Source organism: Oreochromis aureus, linkage group 9 (genome assembly GCF_013358895.1).
Source record: "Oreochromis aureus strain Israel breed Guangdong linkage group 9, ZZ_aureus, whole genome shotgun sequence".
NCBI classification, from domain to species: domain Eukaryota; kingdom Metazoa; phylum Chordata; class Actinopteri; order Cichliformes; family Cichlidae; genus Oreochromis; species Oreochromis aureus.
Window position 1 is genome coordinate 23,956,047 of NC_052950.1, and position 15,604 is coordinate 23,971,650.

General features: G+C 40.5%; 2 protein-coding genes across 3 annotated transcripts in view; one reads left to right on the forward strand and one right to left on the reverse strand.

The window, feature by feature from the left end:
• Positions 1 to 5,749: 5,749 nt before the first annotated feature.
• On the forward strand, positions 5,750 to 9,654 carry LOC116310333 (TNFAIP3-interacting protein 1-like). 2 transcript variants are annotated; one of them, XM_031727095.2, is made up of 10 exons: positions 5,750 to 5,890; positions 6,620 to 6,732; positions 6,816 to 6,879; positions 7,117 to 7,191; positions 7,279 to 7,344; positions 7,427 to 7,570; positions 7,653 to 7,781; positions 7,890 to 7,964; positions 8,524 to 8,649; positions 8,741 to 9,654. In XM_031727095.2, the coding sequence occupies exons 1-10, from the start codon at positions 5,888 to 5,890 to the stop codon at positions 8,879 to 8,881; spliced, it is 936 nt and encodes a 311-aa protein (XP_031582955.2). In that variant the 5' UTR covers positions 5,750 to 5,887; the 3' UTR covers positions 8,882 to 9,654. The 2 variants fall into 2 exon arrangements, with proteins under 2 accessions (XP_031582955.2, XP_031582956.2); XM_031727096.2 differs by having other exon boundaries at positions 7,457 to 7,570.
• Positions 9,655 to 13,021: 3,367 nt separating this feature from the next.
• LOC116310353 (F-box/LRR-repeat protein 7) overlaps positions 13,022 to 15,604 on the reverse strand; it is a 30,523-nt gene continuing 27,940 nt past the window's right edge. The window contains exon 4 of the mRNA XM_031727116.2: positions 13,022 to 15,258. Within this exon, the coding sequence (XP_031582976.1) occupies positions 14,522 to 15,258 (737 nt within the window). The 3' untranslated portion in view covers positions 13,022 to 14,521. The remainder of the gene's footprint in view (positions 15,259 to 15,604) is intronic.

The window sequence follows — 15,604 nt, forward strand, 5'->3', positions numbered from 1 at the left end:
TGTAATATTTCATGCTTTTGTTAATCTGAAGTTGTATTTACCTAATTTTAAGACATGTTTTAATAAGCCCTGTGTATTTCCTTTTTCCTTGTTTTTTTATTCTAAATCTTGATTTCTATAGTGTATAAAAACTCTGTGACTGTGACTGAAGGGCATTTTATTTCTAAAACTATAATTATCTGCATATAAATGGGTTTCACTAATAATATCTAAAAAATATATTTGTTATTCAGTCTTTTTTTGTTTAGTTTTTTCTGAGAGGGATTAGGTGAAAATTTAGGTCAGCTGAAATATATACTTGAAAACAAGCTACACCTTTGATGAGCAGGTCATGCAGTTATGTTTTGTTAAATAATTTATCAGAAAACAGTCTGTTTCCACGCCACAAGCAGTACTTATGAAAGCCTCAGCTCTGATTTTGGAAACTTGAAACAAAACCTAAAAAGCGAACCGGCTGAGTAAGTTCAAATTCAGCTTCAGTAACTTTCTGTGAAGTCATCGTGATTTTATGGAAAGAAGTCTCTGACAACAAGCAGTATTTGCTTAGCTAACTGTGGCTTTATCGTTCCACTTTTTCACCTAAACTTGTTTGTTTTCTTTTTTCTTTCACGTGAAACCGATAGCAAAGGTTACACTAACACGTGTGCAGTTATGCAAACCTGCTAAACCACTGATCACAAGAGAAAGTGTTCCAGAACAAGATCAAACCTGTTTTGGGTTTTTAATTCGGAGGTGTACGCCACAAAGAGTCTTATCTGTTTCGCGTGTGAACCAAAGATCTGTGACAGGATCTTTAAAGAGCAGAGTTAGACATATTTGTGTGAGTGATACTCTTGTGGCAGGAAGAGGGAGGCTCCTCAAGCAGAGTAAAACCTCCTCTTTCCTTTCTAGCGTATAGCTGCTGTGTCACACGTACCGTAAATGGGCTGTATTGGTGCTGGGAAGAGGCGTTCGGGGTTCTCACTGCACAGGTGTAATATGAAGAAGGCCCCTTGTGTAAAACCACAACATGGGGTACTGTGACAAGTACTGTAATGTCGGTAAACATTGTCACGGTTTGAGTCACTGTTGTTGCCATTCGCACAATCACACTAATAATAATCTTTGTGTGGCACTTTTAGGACAGTGGCAAAGTGTTATTGTGGTGACAGCGAAACCTTCAAGGTCATTTTTTGACATTTCCACATATTTATCTAAAACGGGCTTTTTATTCAAGTAAGCTGGATAGAAGTTTTCTAAAAACCCAGCAGACCCTGCCAGCCCCCTGACAGTCAGTACATTACCTGCTCCGCTGACTACTATTTCCCAGCTTATTCATGGTGCGCCCTCCATAGACATTTCAAGAAAGTACTTAGTACTTCTTAGTGGATATAAACCTTTCCAAATCCTTCTTGGGTCCAGGAATGTGGACAAATATGGACTGAGTTTTTTGGGGGGGGGTTAAAGGTTTTACTAGAGTAGAAAATGTACAGTATCACCGACTGAGCAACCAAACAAAGTGATGTTAATGCTTGACATGTTTTTAAAGCAAGTACATGGATAACCAGAGGCCAATCACATTCATCCACCTGATACTCCTCACTTATTGCACAATCTGCAATAAGTGAATTTCCCTGATGAGCTACTTCTGAACTGGGAATGTTTTTAGAAAAATCTTTCAACTCCTGCAGGCAGCAACTATGACGCTTTACCATGCTTACTTTATACATTATACTGTTTAGCACTGAATTTAGCATTAGTCTGCTTTTTCAGTATGGTCTCAGCGATATAAAACATCTGTGCATGACAGGTTGTTAAGTCATGATACATGATTACTTCTGGCTTTGATGCAGAGGTTCCAAACTGAACCAACAACAACAAAAAAGAAAAAGAAAAACATGGTTAAGATGTTTAGTGACTCAAATCAGCAATGTCAAAGTCAAGCCACATGTCTAACAATGCACAACTTTAGGTATTAGAAGTATTAAAAAGCTCAACTTTTGGACCAGACTGAGAAGTTTATTTCTGCTCTAATGTTGGACATTTTAACAATTGAGTCTGTGGGATCTAACTGGCTTTTGCAAATCAGTCTAAAGGGGCTACAGTTGGTTATTCTGGGCCTTTGGTTACTGTATAAACACTGGAGCAAAAATACCCACTGTGAACAAGGATTTGCACCTTGTCAAGACATAAGCCCTCGTTTTAATTTAATTTGTAATTGCAGGTGATTATACACTAATGAAAGCATCACTATCGATGCCACATTTAATTATGTTAGAACAGAGAACAGATACCGCTGATGAGTGTTTAACAGTTACAGCCTCGGCTTAATACTGCAACCTCCAGGGTGGATGAGCTGTTGCCTCAAACACAAGCATTTAAATCCAACTAATGTGCTGCCTTTCAGTGTGTGCACGTGTTCTGTTTTTTTCCTGTGCATTGCATTTGACGAAAGTCTCAACCAAATTACAGCAATTAAACGGCTATGTGGCATGAACAACTGGTATAAGTAAGGGGCCAACTTAAGTATAATAATAAGCATTTTAAGACAGGAATTTCTCTTTTTTGGCACAAGTATTTGTTGGCTAGTAACATCAGTGTTTACTAAGCCTACATATACTCTCTATATTCTTTTCCAATTAACAGTTTTAATTACACAGAAGTAAAAATGAACATTTTTGTTAGTGTTTTTTAAATCTCATCTCCACATGGTGATATAACTTTATGTTGCAAAACATTTCCAACACGTTTAATATGTAGCTTGTGTCAAAATAGTACAAAAGTCAAGATAGCATTTTCTTTATAAATGACCCAAACACACCATGATAATAAATGTGTATGGCTCAGGTGGTATAGCGAGAGGTGTAGCAGTCAGAAGGTCAGTGTTTGATCCCCAGCTCTTCAAGTCCATGTACTGAAGTCTGCTTGGGCAAGATAGTGAACCCTGATTTGCCCCTGTTGAATCCATGTAAGTGTGTGTGAATGTTATAAAGCACTTAGGCATAAATGCGTGTGTGATTGGGTGAGGTAGAAAGTACCTAAAGTAGTACCTCAAAGACATTCAAGTTAAGTAGGTGTTATATAAGTACGGCTCCATTTATCGTGCCTGCTGTAGAACAGGCAAGATAAAAGCTTAATAGGATAATGTGTTGGTATTGGTATTGATATGGTTTTCCCTGATTAATTAGTCTCTTGTCTGATGTATGAAGAAAATATGTAAATGATGGATAAGGTCTCGAAATCTGAGAAGTAAAGCCAATGTGGAAGTGCCTTGAAGCTGCACTGTTCCTATTGGCCTGTAGAGGGAGACTCTTCTAGTTTCAAAAAGAGTCTATGTTAAAAAAAAAAAAAGTCTCATGGCCTTCACTAGTTTGACATTTTCCTCAATACGAGTTTATTTTGTAAATTATGGTTCAACTTGGAATAAAAAAGGAGAGAAAACAGGCCCAATTTAAAGGAGGGGCTACCATGTAATTAACAAATTGTTACCACATAAAACGTCTACAGGAGTCTAAAAGGGCAGCGGTCCCCAACCTTTTTTGCCTCACGGACCGGTTTATGGCCGACAATATTTTCACGGACCGGCCTTTAAGGTGTCGCGGATGAATACAACAAAATAAAACTAGTACCGGTACCGAAAAAAAGAAGATTTATTCATAACACACGTGAAAAGACCCAGGAAAACTGAGTTAACGATAAAAACGATAACAAAACAACGCTGAAAACTGATAAAAACCCTGAAAACCATACATTTTACACCTGAGCCTCAACTCTCGCGGCCCGGTACCAAACGACTCACGGACCGAGGCCCGGGGGTTGGGGACCGCTGTTCTAGGGTCTGCTTGGGTTTCCAGCTGTCTGCAGCAGAGTACAACTGAGGTCTGCGAGTGCAGTGTACATAGACTGTAGATAAAAGATGACAGCAGAAGTGCTTTAGCTCTGCAGTCTTTCCCATTACCAGCAGGAGGTGATTCCTGTTGCTCAAAAAAACACATATATACATATATATATATATATACATATACGTATATTGAAATCTATAGGAAAGCAGCTTTGTATTTCTTGCTCTGTGACTTCAGTGAAAATTTTCTGAGTGAGTTTCTGATCTCACTCACTGTTTTCAAGTGTAATAAAGCACTTTAGGGCGAGCTTACCCTATCATAGACAAATCACTACCACTTGAGAATGCACCATTGGTCGGCTTCTCAAATCCACACTTTCCTTGGATATCACCAAGGTGGTGATATCCAAGGAAAGTAGAGGTCTCAAGTTTGGGCTTCAAATCAGGTCTGCAAAGCAATGATGATGATGATGATGGTGATGATGTGACAGTAGCTATATTCATTTATAGATGGGAACAGACTTGTATAATCTCTCTTGAGTTTCTTTCACCCATAGAGTCGAGAGTTGGCTATTTTTGGTCTTACTGGCAAAATCTGGGGATTTTTTTTACATTATTTCTTATTTTTTTCAGGTGGAAATATCAAAAAATGTCCTAGGCTACAAAAATTAATGGTTGTTTCGGTGGAGTGCGGGATATCACATAATGCCATGCTGGAACGTCCCCACCATTGGCTATATTTAATAGGAGTGGAAGCTCCCACTTCAACAAAAGAAAAACAAATATCTTGATGTGAAAAAGGGCACTGAGGAATCACATGTCTGTGTCTGTTTGGTAACATCATCTCTAATTAAAATATGCTGATCATGAAACCAGTCTCCTAAAGAAGAAAAGGATGGTGTGTCCTATATGTGGGAATAAATCACACAGGTTTCCATAAGAAATAATAAATAATTAGCTCTGGGTTGAGTCCCCCGCGCTGAGTGCCAGTTACTGGAGGAGGAGCAGTGGCGTATTTTCCCCTCTCTTTCTTCCCTGAAATAAGCCCGCTCTGAGTCAACACCTTTCAGAACAGACTGTCAAGAGATTGTGTAAGATGATAAGCCTGCGAGATGTGTGATTTTCCCATAACCCGCAGGCCATAAGTTTTGCATTTTTTTGGACAGTTTCATTTCGATATTAGTGGTTCTGAAAGCTGGTCGGGCTTTTAAGCGGCTGCAGTTTAACCACCCAGGAAGTAAAGAAAAAGAAAAAAAAATACTCAGCATACAGATGAGTTCACACAGCTGAAACTGGAGGCTGTCCACTGTAAAAAATCAAGAGTCAGAATCTCTTACAATATTATTTGGTATCATTATAATATTTCATATGGTTTCAAAATTTCATTCACATGAATTAGGATATGAACTTTAATCTTGAGGTATAACATATATAGTAAACAAAGTAATTTTTTAAATGTTTTTGTTAATAGACACACAAATAAAGCTATAAAAGCTATAAATCTATAGCTATCAATAGTGTTATTTTATTTTATTTTATTTTATTTTACACCTTTATTTTGTAATGTGTTGTCCCAACGGGTAGAATAATTAATTCATGAATTAATTGACTGAGTTTTGTACATTATACATGCTTTTTTTGTATAAAGCAAAACTATCTCTGTAAATACAGTAAATGTTAGCTTGGCGCTACCTTTAAATGCTAGAAAAATATTCTCTCGGTTAAAAAGACGTAAATAAAGATTTGCCATCTTTTGCAGTGCAACAGCAGATTTTTTTTTTTTTGTCTTAGTCATCGATTCATACCATAAACACATCGTCTATTACCGCTCGAGGCGTTGATTAACTGCTTGTACTTTCCTTTCCTTCGACAAAGTCGGTCAGACACTCAACTCTTTCTGACTGCACGGGACCGGGGAGGGAATCCCGGCAGCTGATTGGACAGTCAGGGTTTTCCCACGTCACAGGGGATCCTCGGTATAACTGAGAGGCGAGCCAGTCGCGTCGCTTCAATTCACACGTTTTTTAGTCGGGTCTGCACACTCTGAAGACGCCTCCGAAACGCAGTATGGTGAGTCTGCTGCTTTTTACACTTCGCTGCTTTTGTTTATGTTATTATGGAGCAACTCTGACCTTCTACTTAAATAAATAAATAAAGTTTTGCTTCGTACAGAACACTGACCTGGACTCAGAGCAGGAGGAGTTAAATAGGCTTTTATAACAACTTGGACATCTTGTCCTGATAAACATGTTAGCTCCTCAGAGGTTTTTAAAAGCAGTTTAAATAGATTTGATGATTTACCGAGGAACGTGCAAGCTGAGGTCGGGTAACCACGTGACAGCGCGGGGTATAGATAATCGACATCCTTTGTGGTATGAGTCAAGTGTCACTTTGTGCCATTACAAACAAACTGAGCTCACTGCAGCAGCACAGTATCTCCGTGAAGTGAGCACAGTGACTACGTCAAGGCTGCAACACACTCTTTGAGTAATTGAATTGTTATTAGTAATGACTGATTAATCGTTTTCTGAGACAAAAGCAGAAATACTTGTAATATTCATTTATGTTGATATCTTTGGGAATTTGCATTGATGTCAAATGAAACCGCTGAACCTGTGGAAATATCTGTTTCTACACTGGGGTGTTATGTCAGAAGAAAAACTCATTTTAGGCCATCCAAATGTAAATACATCTCTGCTGGCGTACTTATTCTTACAATAGAAGAACCGGTTTTTAAATTATTATTATTATTAATTTCATATAAAACTTATGTCCTTGACTTTTTGTTTTTTTTGACAGTCTCTGCTTGAAAACTCAGTGGAAAGGCTGCCTGTGGACCCGTCAGAGTCAAATGATACTGACAAACACAGACAAGCCCACAGACTGTATCCATCACTGCCAAATATAGACAGGTGAGACACATCACAGCAGCACTTATGTGAAAATTGGAGTCAGTTTTTATGGAGGAACGTGATGCAAATAATTTGTTTTTCAGGTATGAGTTTTGGTGCAATACTGGGGAAGAACTACACCCGTCTGTGAAGCTGGAAAACACACAGGTAACAAAAGAACAGAGAACCACCACCTTTTGACTGCCTGACCACAACTGAATGATGATATTCGTTGGGTTACTGGAAGCAGTGTGAAGCAAAACTTCCAAAAATGTGTAAAAGGAAGTTGGTAGAGGGAGCCATGTTGCATAATTTCCCAGAGAGTCGCAGGCATTTGGCTGTTGATGGATTTACTGCGTGCCACATTTGAGTAGTTCCTGTTTTTCTCTCTTTTATGTGCCTCAGTTGCAAGGGTCCTCTCACAAAAGTGATGTCAACATGAAAACACAGATTCTTATCTTAGAAGAGCAAAAGAACGAGGTGAGTACGTCTCAGACTTTCTGTGTATTCATCCTACGACCCGTGTATGCACGTTTAAAGGTTGACAATCTTTCTGTTTTTACTCAGCTTCTTTCTATTAATGAGAAATGGGCAAAGGAGTACCGAACCATGGTGCACTACTACAAAGAGAAGGTAAGAAAGGAGCAAGTTCAAATCCTTTAATGTTGTTTTTCAGCTCGTGTCGGTTTATTATCGCGCTTGTTTATCATTTAAGTGTTGTCTGCGTTCTGCACCCAATGTCCAGGTCGAGGAGTTAAAAGCATTACAGCAGTGTGATCGCTTTGAAGAGGAAGAAGGAAAGCACGTCACGTTGAACCGACTGAAGCTCAAGGTGATCAAAGAAAAAGAGAGCTCACAGGTAAATGCGCCGACCGCTCTTTGATAGATTAAGTCGTTTGATCTGAGCGCTAACGGTTCCCTCATGGGATGCTTTTTCACAGATGGAAGAGGGTGATGCCAGCTCTGAGAAGCTCGAAGCACAGAAAGAAGTAAAAGAGCTGCGAGCGCAGAACAGCGCCCTGACCCGCAAAGGGCAGCATCAACACGAGGAGATCAGACGACTGAACAAGGTGAGGCATCAGGCTTTCTCTGATATTCACTGATGAAAAGGAAGATACGTCTCATTCTAACCCTTCCAGTAACAGCGCTCTAACAGTGGCTTCAATGTGTTTGTGCAGGCCTTAAAGGAGGCACTTCAGGCTTCTCAGTCCCTTGGAGTGGACAATGAAACACTAGACATCTGGAAACATCAAGTGAGTGCTTTGTCTTCATGTGTGTGATGTTTTTCTTTGCTTCCTTGGTGAAAAAAAATGGTTAATGTTGGAAAAATAGTCACAGTATTTGTTGCTTCAGGCCTTGCATGACAGACCAATTTCCATTCAGATGATATGGTGATGATGTCATTATGTGAATCGATCATTTAGTGTTGAAAGTAGGCTTCAGATTGCTGCCACCCTGTTTAACAAATATACAGCGATAGCAAGGGTTAGCTTAGCATAAAGACTGAAAACAAAGGGAAAAGGTATTACCTGTCCATGTCCAAAGGCAACTAAAAAACCTATAAAATTCACTCTGTAGTATAGTCTGGCTAATAGCAGCTGCCACTTTGCCACAAAGCAGGCACCCTGCATGTTTGATTTGGCAGAGTTTTACACCGGATCCTCTTCCTGACGCAACTCCAAAGGGGATTTGTGTAAACCATATCTTATAAAATCCAAGGTTAAATGTAGTAAGGGGTGTATAAGAATTGCCCAAACTGTTGAGGTACCCCTAATGGACATCTGTTTTTATTTGTCTCACGTCCATATTTAGGCTGAAGTCTTTAAGGAAGACTTTCTGAAGGAGCGCAGAGACCGGGAGAAGCTTAAGGGCAAGTATCTGGACCTGGAGAAGAAGTACACCAAAGTTCACAGCGAGCTGCATGTCCTCAGATCTCAGGTACTATTCGTAACCCTTAATTTAGAAAATTCAGGATGTGAACTATAGAATTAGTGCTTGACTTTAATATGCTTTGTGTCTATTCTTCCAGATGACATGGACTCGGCAACTGCACCCCGTGCTTAACTGTTCCTGTGCAAATCAAGCCAAATGTCCGAACTCGGAGGGCCACCAGGTTAGCCAGCGCCACATGAAGCTGCAGAGGCGGTGCACTCTCGATAACAAGCAGTGAAGCTCAACCAACTCCTCGGACTTTTTGGGATATTGTTTAGGCGGACTTTCTGGAAGTTTTTCCTGGAGTATGAGCAGCCAGATCAGTGTTCACCGCCAGCAGAGTGAGGAAGTGAGCACTGTTCCAGCTAACTCCTCTGCTGGTCCTGCTTGTAACAAGGCCACGCCATCAGTCTGGGTCCACTGAGAGACTTATGTGGGGCAAAGGAGGAACCTAATACACAAATATAGATGCATACGCTTACCAAGAGGAGAAAGGCAGCGAAGGGTAAAATGAAACTGTCAAGACAGGCTGATTACACTTTGAGTGTGACACAGGTTTTATTGCACTGCCCAAACACTACTGACATGCACCATACTGATCAATGATGCAACAAAAATGTGGAAATTTCCTGTGTTTAGCACATGTAAACACCTTGTGCCACACTACGCTGTAGAAACCTCTCAAAAAACAGAGTCTTGCCCCAGTGATGGGACTAAAACTCACAGATGAAAACTATCACACCTCTGTGAGGAGGCAAAGAAACTCGAGCTATGCTGTCATTATAAAGGCTGGTGTTTTTCTGACTTATATTACACTATGTTATGTCGATCGTATGCAGGCGCTTTTACAACAGCGAGAATCAAGCCTGTAAGAGAAAGGAGACAGAAGTTAATATATATAATATATATATATACATTTATGTTGAGCAGAGTATTTATATATGTTTGGAAAAGTTTTTTTGCACATTTTTGTCTGTTTCTTATTTATTTGTCATGAAAATAAACAACTATACTGTGTTTGTGTTTTAACATGTTCGTACAGTTTACACACGTCACGCCACAAAGAGAATACTTCATTCACTGAAATCACTTTTTCACAAGATCAGACAGATCAGATTGTCTAATTTAGGTAATGCACACTCAACTTTAACACAATCTCCACTGGACTTTTTAAGGATTTCGGTTACACGCTCCTGCGCACTGCAGTGAACTCATTTTCATGTTAAAGACACCAGTTTGAGGTGAATATGAGATATGTGACATGGTGTGTTATCCACCCAGTGTCACAGCAGAAATCAAGACTCATCAGATCAGGCAATGTTTTTTCCAGTCTTCTAATGTGCAGTTCTGGTGAGCCTGTGTGGGCAGCCTCAGTTTCCTGTTCTTAGCTGAGAGCTGACAGCACCCAGTGTGGTCTTCTGCTTATTTGAGTTACCGTTGCCTTCCTATCAGCCCAAAGCAGTCTGGCAATTCACCTTTGACCTCTGACATCAAAGAGATATTTTTTTACCCTGAGATTTGCTGCTTACTGGATATCTTCTCTTTTTCAGACCATTCCCTGTAAACCCCAAAGACGGCTGTGTGGGAAAATCCCAGTAGATATGAATAGATGAGCAGTTACACCAGCCCGTCTGGCACCAACAACCATGCCACGTTCAAAGTCACTTAAACCGTCTTTCTTCATTCTGGCGCTGACTTGCTGCCATGATATTGACTGATTAGATATTTGCTTTAATGGGCAGTTAAACAGGTGTAACTAATAAAGTGGCCACTGATATATGCAAAAGTCCTTTGACTGTAGCTGTTTGGTGAAGTATAAAGTTGAATATATAGCAGAATATAGTACACATATGTAACTGTGAAGCACTTATAATACAAGGATCTTAATGTTTTCAGCTCATCAGGCTGATGGACCGATTAGTTTGTTCTAGGGCGGGACCTCCCTGCATCTGTCTGCAATTTACAAGAATCGGCCCTCCTTCTACAGTATTAGTAAGATTTCAGTGAAACAACCACTTAATTCATCCAAACTGTGCTCAAGATAAAAGTCACATTCCTAGTTTTACAGGTAACAACTTGTCAATCGTGATGGATGTTGAGCAAGACGAGCAACTAAATCATTGACATTCTGCATTCACCTCTTAACAGGTAACCTTACCTATTTGCATTATTGAATCAGATAAAGGAAATGTGATTTTTCCCCATATTGCACCGATATGTTGAAAAGCTCAGTTGTTAAATTTCAGGAATCAAAACTGATTTTTTTCTGAGGCCTGCCAAGCAAAATTTGTGTATTTCTCATTACAATTTAAACTGGGCAGCTTCAGTGACAGACCTACAGTAACCAAGTTTTCAGTGTCACAGCACAAAGATGGAAGAGCAACAAGACGCCAACGACTTGCCTTTGCAATTACTCTTACGATCCTCAGAGCTTCCTGTGTCGTTTCTGCAGTCATTCAGTCAAAGTCATCTGTATGAGGAAAACTGAATATGAAGCCTTCTGTGAGGAAACTGATTCCACTTATAGTTGCATTGCATATGTTAGTGCTGGTGTAGCAGACTGCTTTGTAGAAACCAACTTGCAGCCGGAACTTGCCCGGTTTGAAAGACATCTGAAAAAGATTCTGTATTTGGAAACCTAAATCAAATTTAAAGCAGACCATTTAATTTACTTACGAGTCAAAGACACACTGATGCCTCCAGCAAACCAATGATTGAAAACCGTCTGATTCAAGAGACCATAATAAAAAATACTCGTGTTAAAAATAGTTATTTTTTTAAGTCACTTAATATTGGTCATAAGTATCAAGCTAATGACGGCTCAGCACGGAAAATCAGCATACCTCTACTGACCTCTAGTGGTAACCAGCGCAACAAACAATAGCTCACTCTGCCTCACAATTCTCAGTTCCCTAAATAATGAGGAAATATGACTAAGCCGACCTAGGAGCCAGCAAAACACGATTACCTTATTTTAGTAATTTCTCCATTATGTTACATGTTTACATATTCACTAACTGGAAGTCTGTCTCTGACTGTATCTGTACACATTAATCAGAGGGCAATTCTGTGGAAGGATACTAAACATGAACGGTTCCCTAAATGTTTTCTACTAGATATCCTATCCTCTGCAAAGCTTTCAAGTAGAAACTTTAAGAAAGCTGCAGGATGCTTCTCACGTTCTATTACTTTATTTAAATGATGATAATTTACATCTGGCAGTGAGAAAAAAGCACAGCCTATGCTGGCGGAAAGATTTTTCATATGTAGCAAGTTCATCTTGAATTTCTGGGCTTTGTTTAGGTAATGTCTCACTGAGGCATGAAAAAAAAAGGTTTGGCAGCAAGTTCGCCCAAGCCCTAGACTTCCACTTGCTAAAGGTCATCACTCAACAAATGATGCTTCTCTGCTGGACTGCCAGAAACCACAGAAAGAGCTGGCTGTTCATCTGTAATAACAGCTGTACGGAGCCCTCGAAATGCTGGAAAAGTTTTTAGAAAGCAGGAACTACAGCAAAAAGGATCTATTTTTTTCTGGTGGTGGGGGGGGGATGAAGGTTTTAACTTGAGTGGAAGTATGTTCTCTGGCTCTTGTCTGGCAGCTTATTTGCAGTAAATCGGATACATACCTGAATTACATGTAAAACTTAGATAAGAATAAAATTGCTTGCAAAAGGCTTTTGATCCCTGAAATATCACTGCTTTGGATTCTCATAAACTCAAACAGTAACAACCAGCCACACTCAACAACATGCTGTAATTTGACTCATTAGAAACTACACTGCATTGAACCCAAAGATAAAGCCAATTAACCCCTGTCTGGATCTAGTTTTATACAACTGATTGCTGTAACTGATTTGAGGCAAATAAGCTCTCCTACAAGAGCCAGAGAACATGTTCACATTCCATTACAGGAATTTTTGTGAGATCTTTCCCCCTCAAGTGTTTAGAACACAAGGCCCCCACAAGTGGACAGACGAACAGGATGTGCAAATTCTCCTCCATCTGCTGCTTTTCACTCTCACTGCGCTGCAATGTCCTCACACACAAACAACAGCAGCTTCAGAGCTCTCTTAAAAGCATAAGAAAACCAGCTTTTCTCAGTTGCACTGTGGTTGCACTATGATCATAAAGGGATGGCCACAGTCAGCAACAACAGATTAGATTTTAGATATTTGTGTGAACAAGACGTTGACTGGATATTCCTAACAGGTTACAGGTTATAGACAGGTTTGGTTTATTCAGTTGAATTAAAATAGCATGCATGCTGTTTCTTTTAAGTCTTAAAGGGGAATAGCACGTTACACGCCCATATATGGCATTCTCAGATATTCTCAGTCACCTTAATGACTCATAAACATGCGCAGGCCGGGAGGGAGTGGATTTTTACATGAAATTTATTGGCACAGTTATAGCAGCAATGTGTTCTTGTTTATTTTCAACACTGATCCCATTCCTATTTTTCAGTAATAGCCCCTCTCAGGAACAAACATGCTTTCCATAAAAAAGCCGGAACTACTTTTGTAAAATGTAAACAAAAACATTGTGCATTGATTTGCTACACATTTAAACTCCACATTGCAGTTGGACTGGTGCAAAGATAACATGGTTCCTCCTGTCTGTGTTTAAACGTTAATGCTCCTTGCAGTTCATGGTTTCTGGACTCCTCTTGCTTCCTACATAGATGGATACCGTCCCTCATGTTTCCACATGTTCTGCGTGCTCCGGATGTTACTTACCTGCCTGCCTCTGCATCCAGAACCTGTCCACTCCTCTTATTTATTTATTTTTGACCGCATGCACACAGCCAATTAGGTTCATTAGCAAAAGAGCATCTTGGAGAGTCTTTCAGAAGCAAAGAGTGTTTTTAACCACTCGTAAAAAAGACTAGATAGAGATCTATTTGAACTGTTTAACAACAGCAGTAAGGAACATAAAAAATGCAAAGAACTGGAGGATTTCATTATGGAGATTACATAACAGCCAACATGCCAGATTTCTGGATATTTTCTCTGGGCTAAAGAACTGAGGAACCATCCAGCAAAGTTTAAAAGGAGCTGGAATCCATGTGGGATCTGCGACTTAAGCTTTCTGTGAAGGCATCAGTAATGATATTCAAGAGAGGCCCAAACCACATCCTGCACATATTACAGCATGGCTCTGTGATTAAACTGAATGTCGTCCTTGCACAATTAAACATACTTTCTATGATTTGCATTTTATTTACATTTTATTGTATCCCAGCCTTTTTGGAAACACAGTTTGCTTTACTCGTGACATTTAACTAACACAAATGCATGTGGCAAAATGCTAGATATAAGAGTTTGAGCTCAGTTGAAGTGATTGTCAGCGCAAATGCATAAAGTGCGTATGCACACAACACAACGAAAGTGAAACTGACTATAGTCTAAATCACCAGATCTGCTTAGCTGCTGCTACATTCTCAGTGGTTTAGGATCAAGAGATACTTGCTGTTCAAGAATAGCTGTAGAAATTATTACAATGATTATGTTTCAGGGCCTAAAGGTGACAATGACTTAAAATAAAATAGATATTACAATACTTTTAAATGGTAACACAGCTGTACCCAGTGCTCAGTGTTGTAGCATGTTATTACATTGCAAACTGTGATGTTGGGGGGAGTAATACTGTACTTTTCTGCCTTTTTGTATAGATAAATATGTTAAATACATTCTGTGGAAGTATTTCAAAGGATAGCATTAACAGCCACCAAGCGAATTTAAAAAGACAAATTCTGGCCAGTATTGCACGCCGGTTTTCAACTAGCTCTGACACATCAGCCGCTGAACTCTGCCAACACCATAGCAGGAATATTAGAACATCCACTTGTCAGGAGACCAGTCCAAGAACTCCCCCTCTCAGTAGAAAGCGGGGTTCGTGTGCTCGATGACGCAGCGCCGACAGTGGCGTCTGACGAACCGCAGAGCCTCCGGTGACACCTCGCAGTCCTGCACGTTGAGCAGCTGCAGCTCGCAGCAGTTGGCCGCCAGAGCTTTGAGTCCTCTGCCTGTTACACTTTCGCAGGCTCTGAGACTGACTCGCCTCAGGCCTTGGCAGTACATGGCTAGCTGCTCCAGCCCGCTGTCCGACACCAGCGGGCATTTACCGACATCCAGAGACTTGAGTCTGGGGCAGCTCCTGGCCAAGTGACTCAGGCCGTGATCCGTGAGCCCCTCGCAGCCCCTCGCATTCAAGTAGCGCAGTCTCGGGCAGTAGCGAGCCACATAGCGCATGCCTACATCTGTAATGCGGGTACAGTGGGCCACGCTCAAGTAGCGCAGGCAACCCTCTAGGCGGGCGACTTCCCGGAGGCCGAAATCCCCCACCAAGCGGCAGTCACTGAGGCTCAGCTCCCTTACTGAAGGGCAGTGGAGAGCCAAATGGCGCAAGGCTTCGTCTGTTAGTCTGGTGCATCGCCGCAAATACAGATGAGTCAGGCGAGGGCAGTGGGAGGCGATAGTTCGCAAGCCCTCGTCCTCGAGGGAAAAGCAATCGGTCATGTCCAGGTAGTGGATGGAGATCTGCTGGCCGTGCAAAGGAGACAGCTGGAGTGAGGCCTCTTGGGTTAGGCTGATACATGTCACCTTGGAGCAGCCTGGAGGGAAAGGAAGCAGAGGTGATTTTTTCCATTAAAGACAGTCTCACTGTTGAAGTTGAAAGAACAGGTGTTGATGCAGTACTCACATGTATGTATGTACATGGATTTTATGTTATAATGCAATTCAAGAGTAAGAAAAGAAGCATTGTCTCTCTATCTATGTAAAAATGACTTTAAAAGTTCTTATCTCTTATGGTGGGACAGCAAGAAAGAGATTATAAGCCAATTAAATTCTCTTATCAGGCCTCGTATTACCATCCGCTGTACTTTCAAGGCTATTTTTGTACACAATCCAATCCCTCAAAAAAATGACTGCATTAGAAGCCTACAATGACAGAGGGAG

Excerpts from the sequence above, each read along its gene's own strand:
- LOC116310333 (XM_031727095.2), top strand. Across the intron at positions 7,192-7,278 it reads TAGAAGAGCAAAAGAACGAG|CTTCTTTCTATTAATGAGAA; the intron begins GTGAGTACGTCT and ends GTTTTTACTCAG. Across the intron at positions 7,571-7,652 it reads AAGAAAAAGAGAGCTCACAG|ATGGAAGAGGGTGATGCCAG; the intron begins GTAAATGCGCCG and ends GCTTTTTCACAG.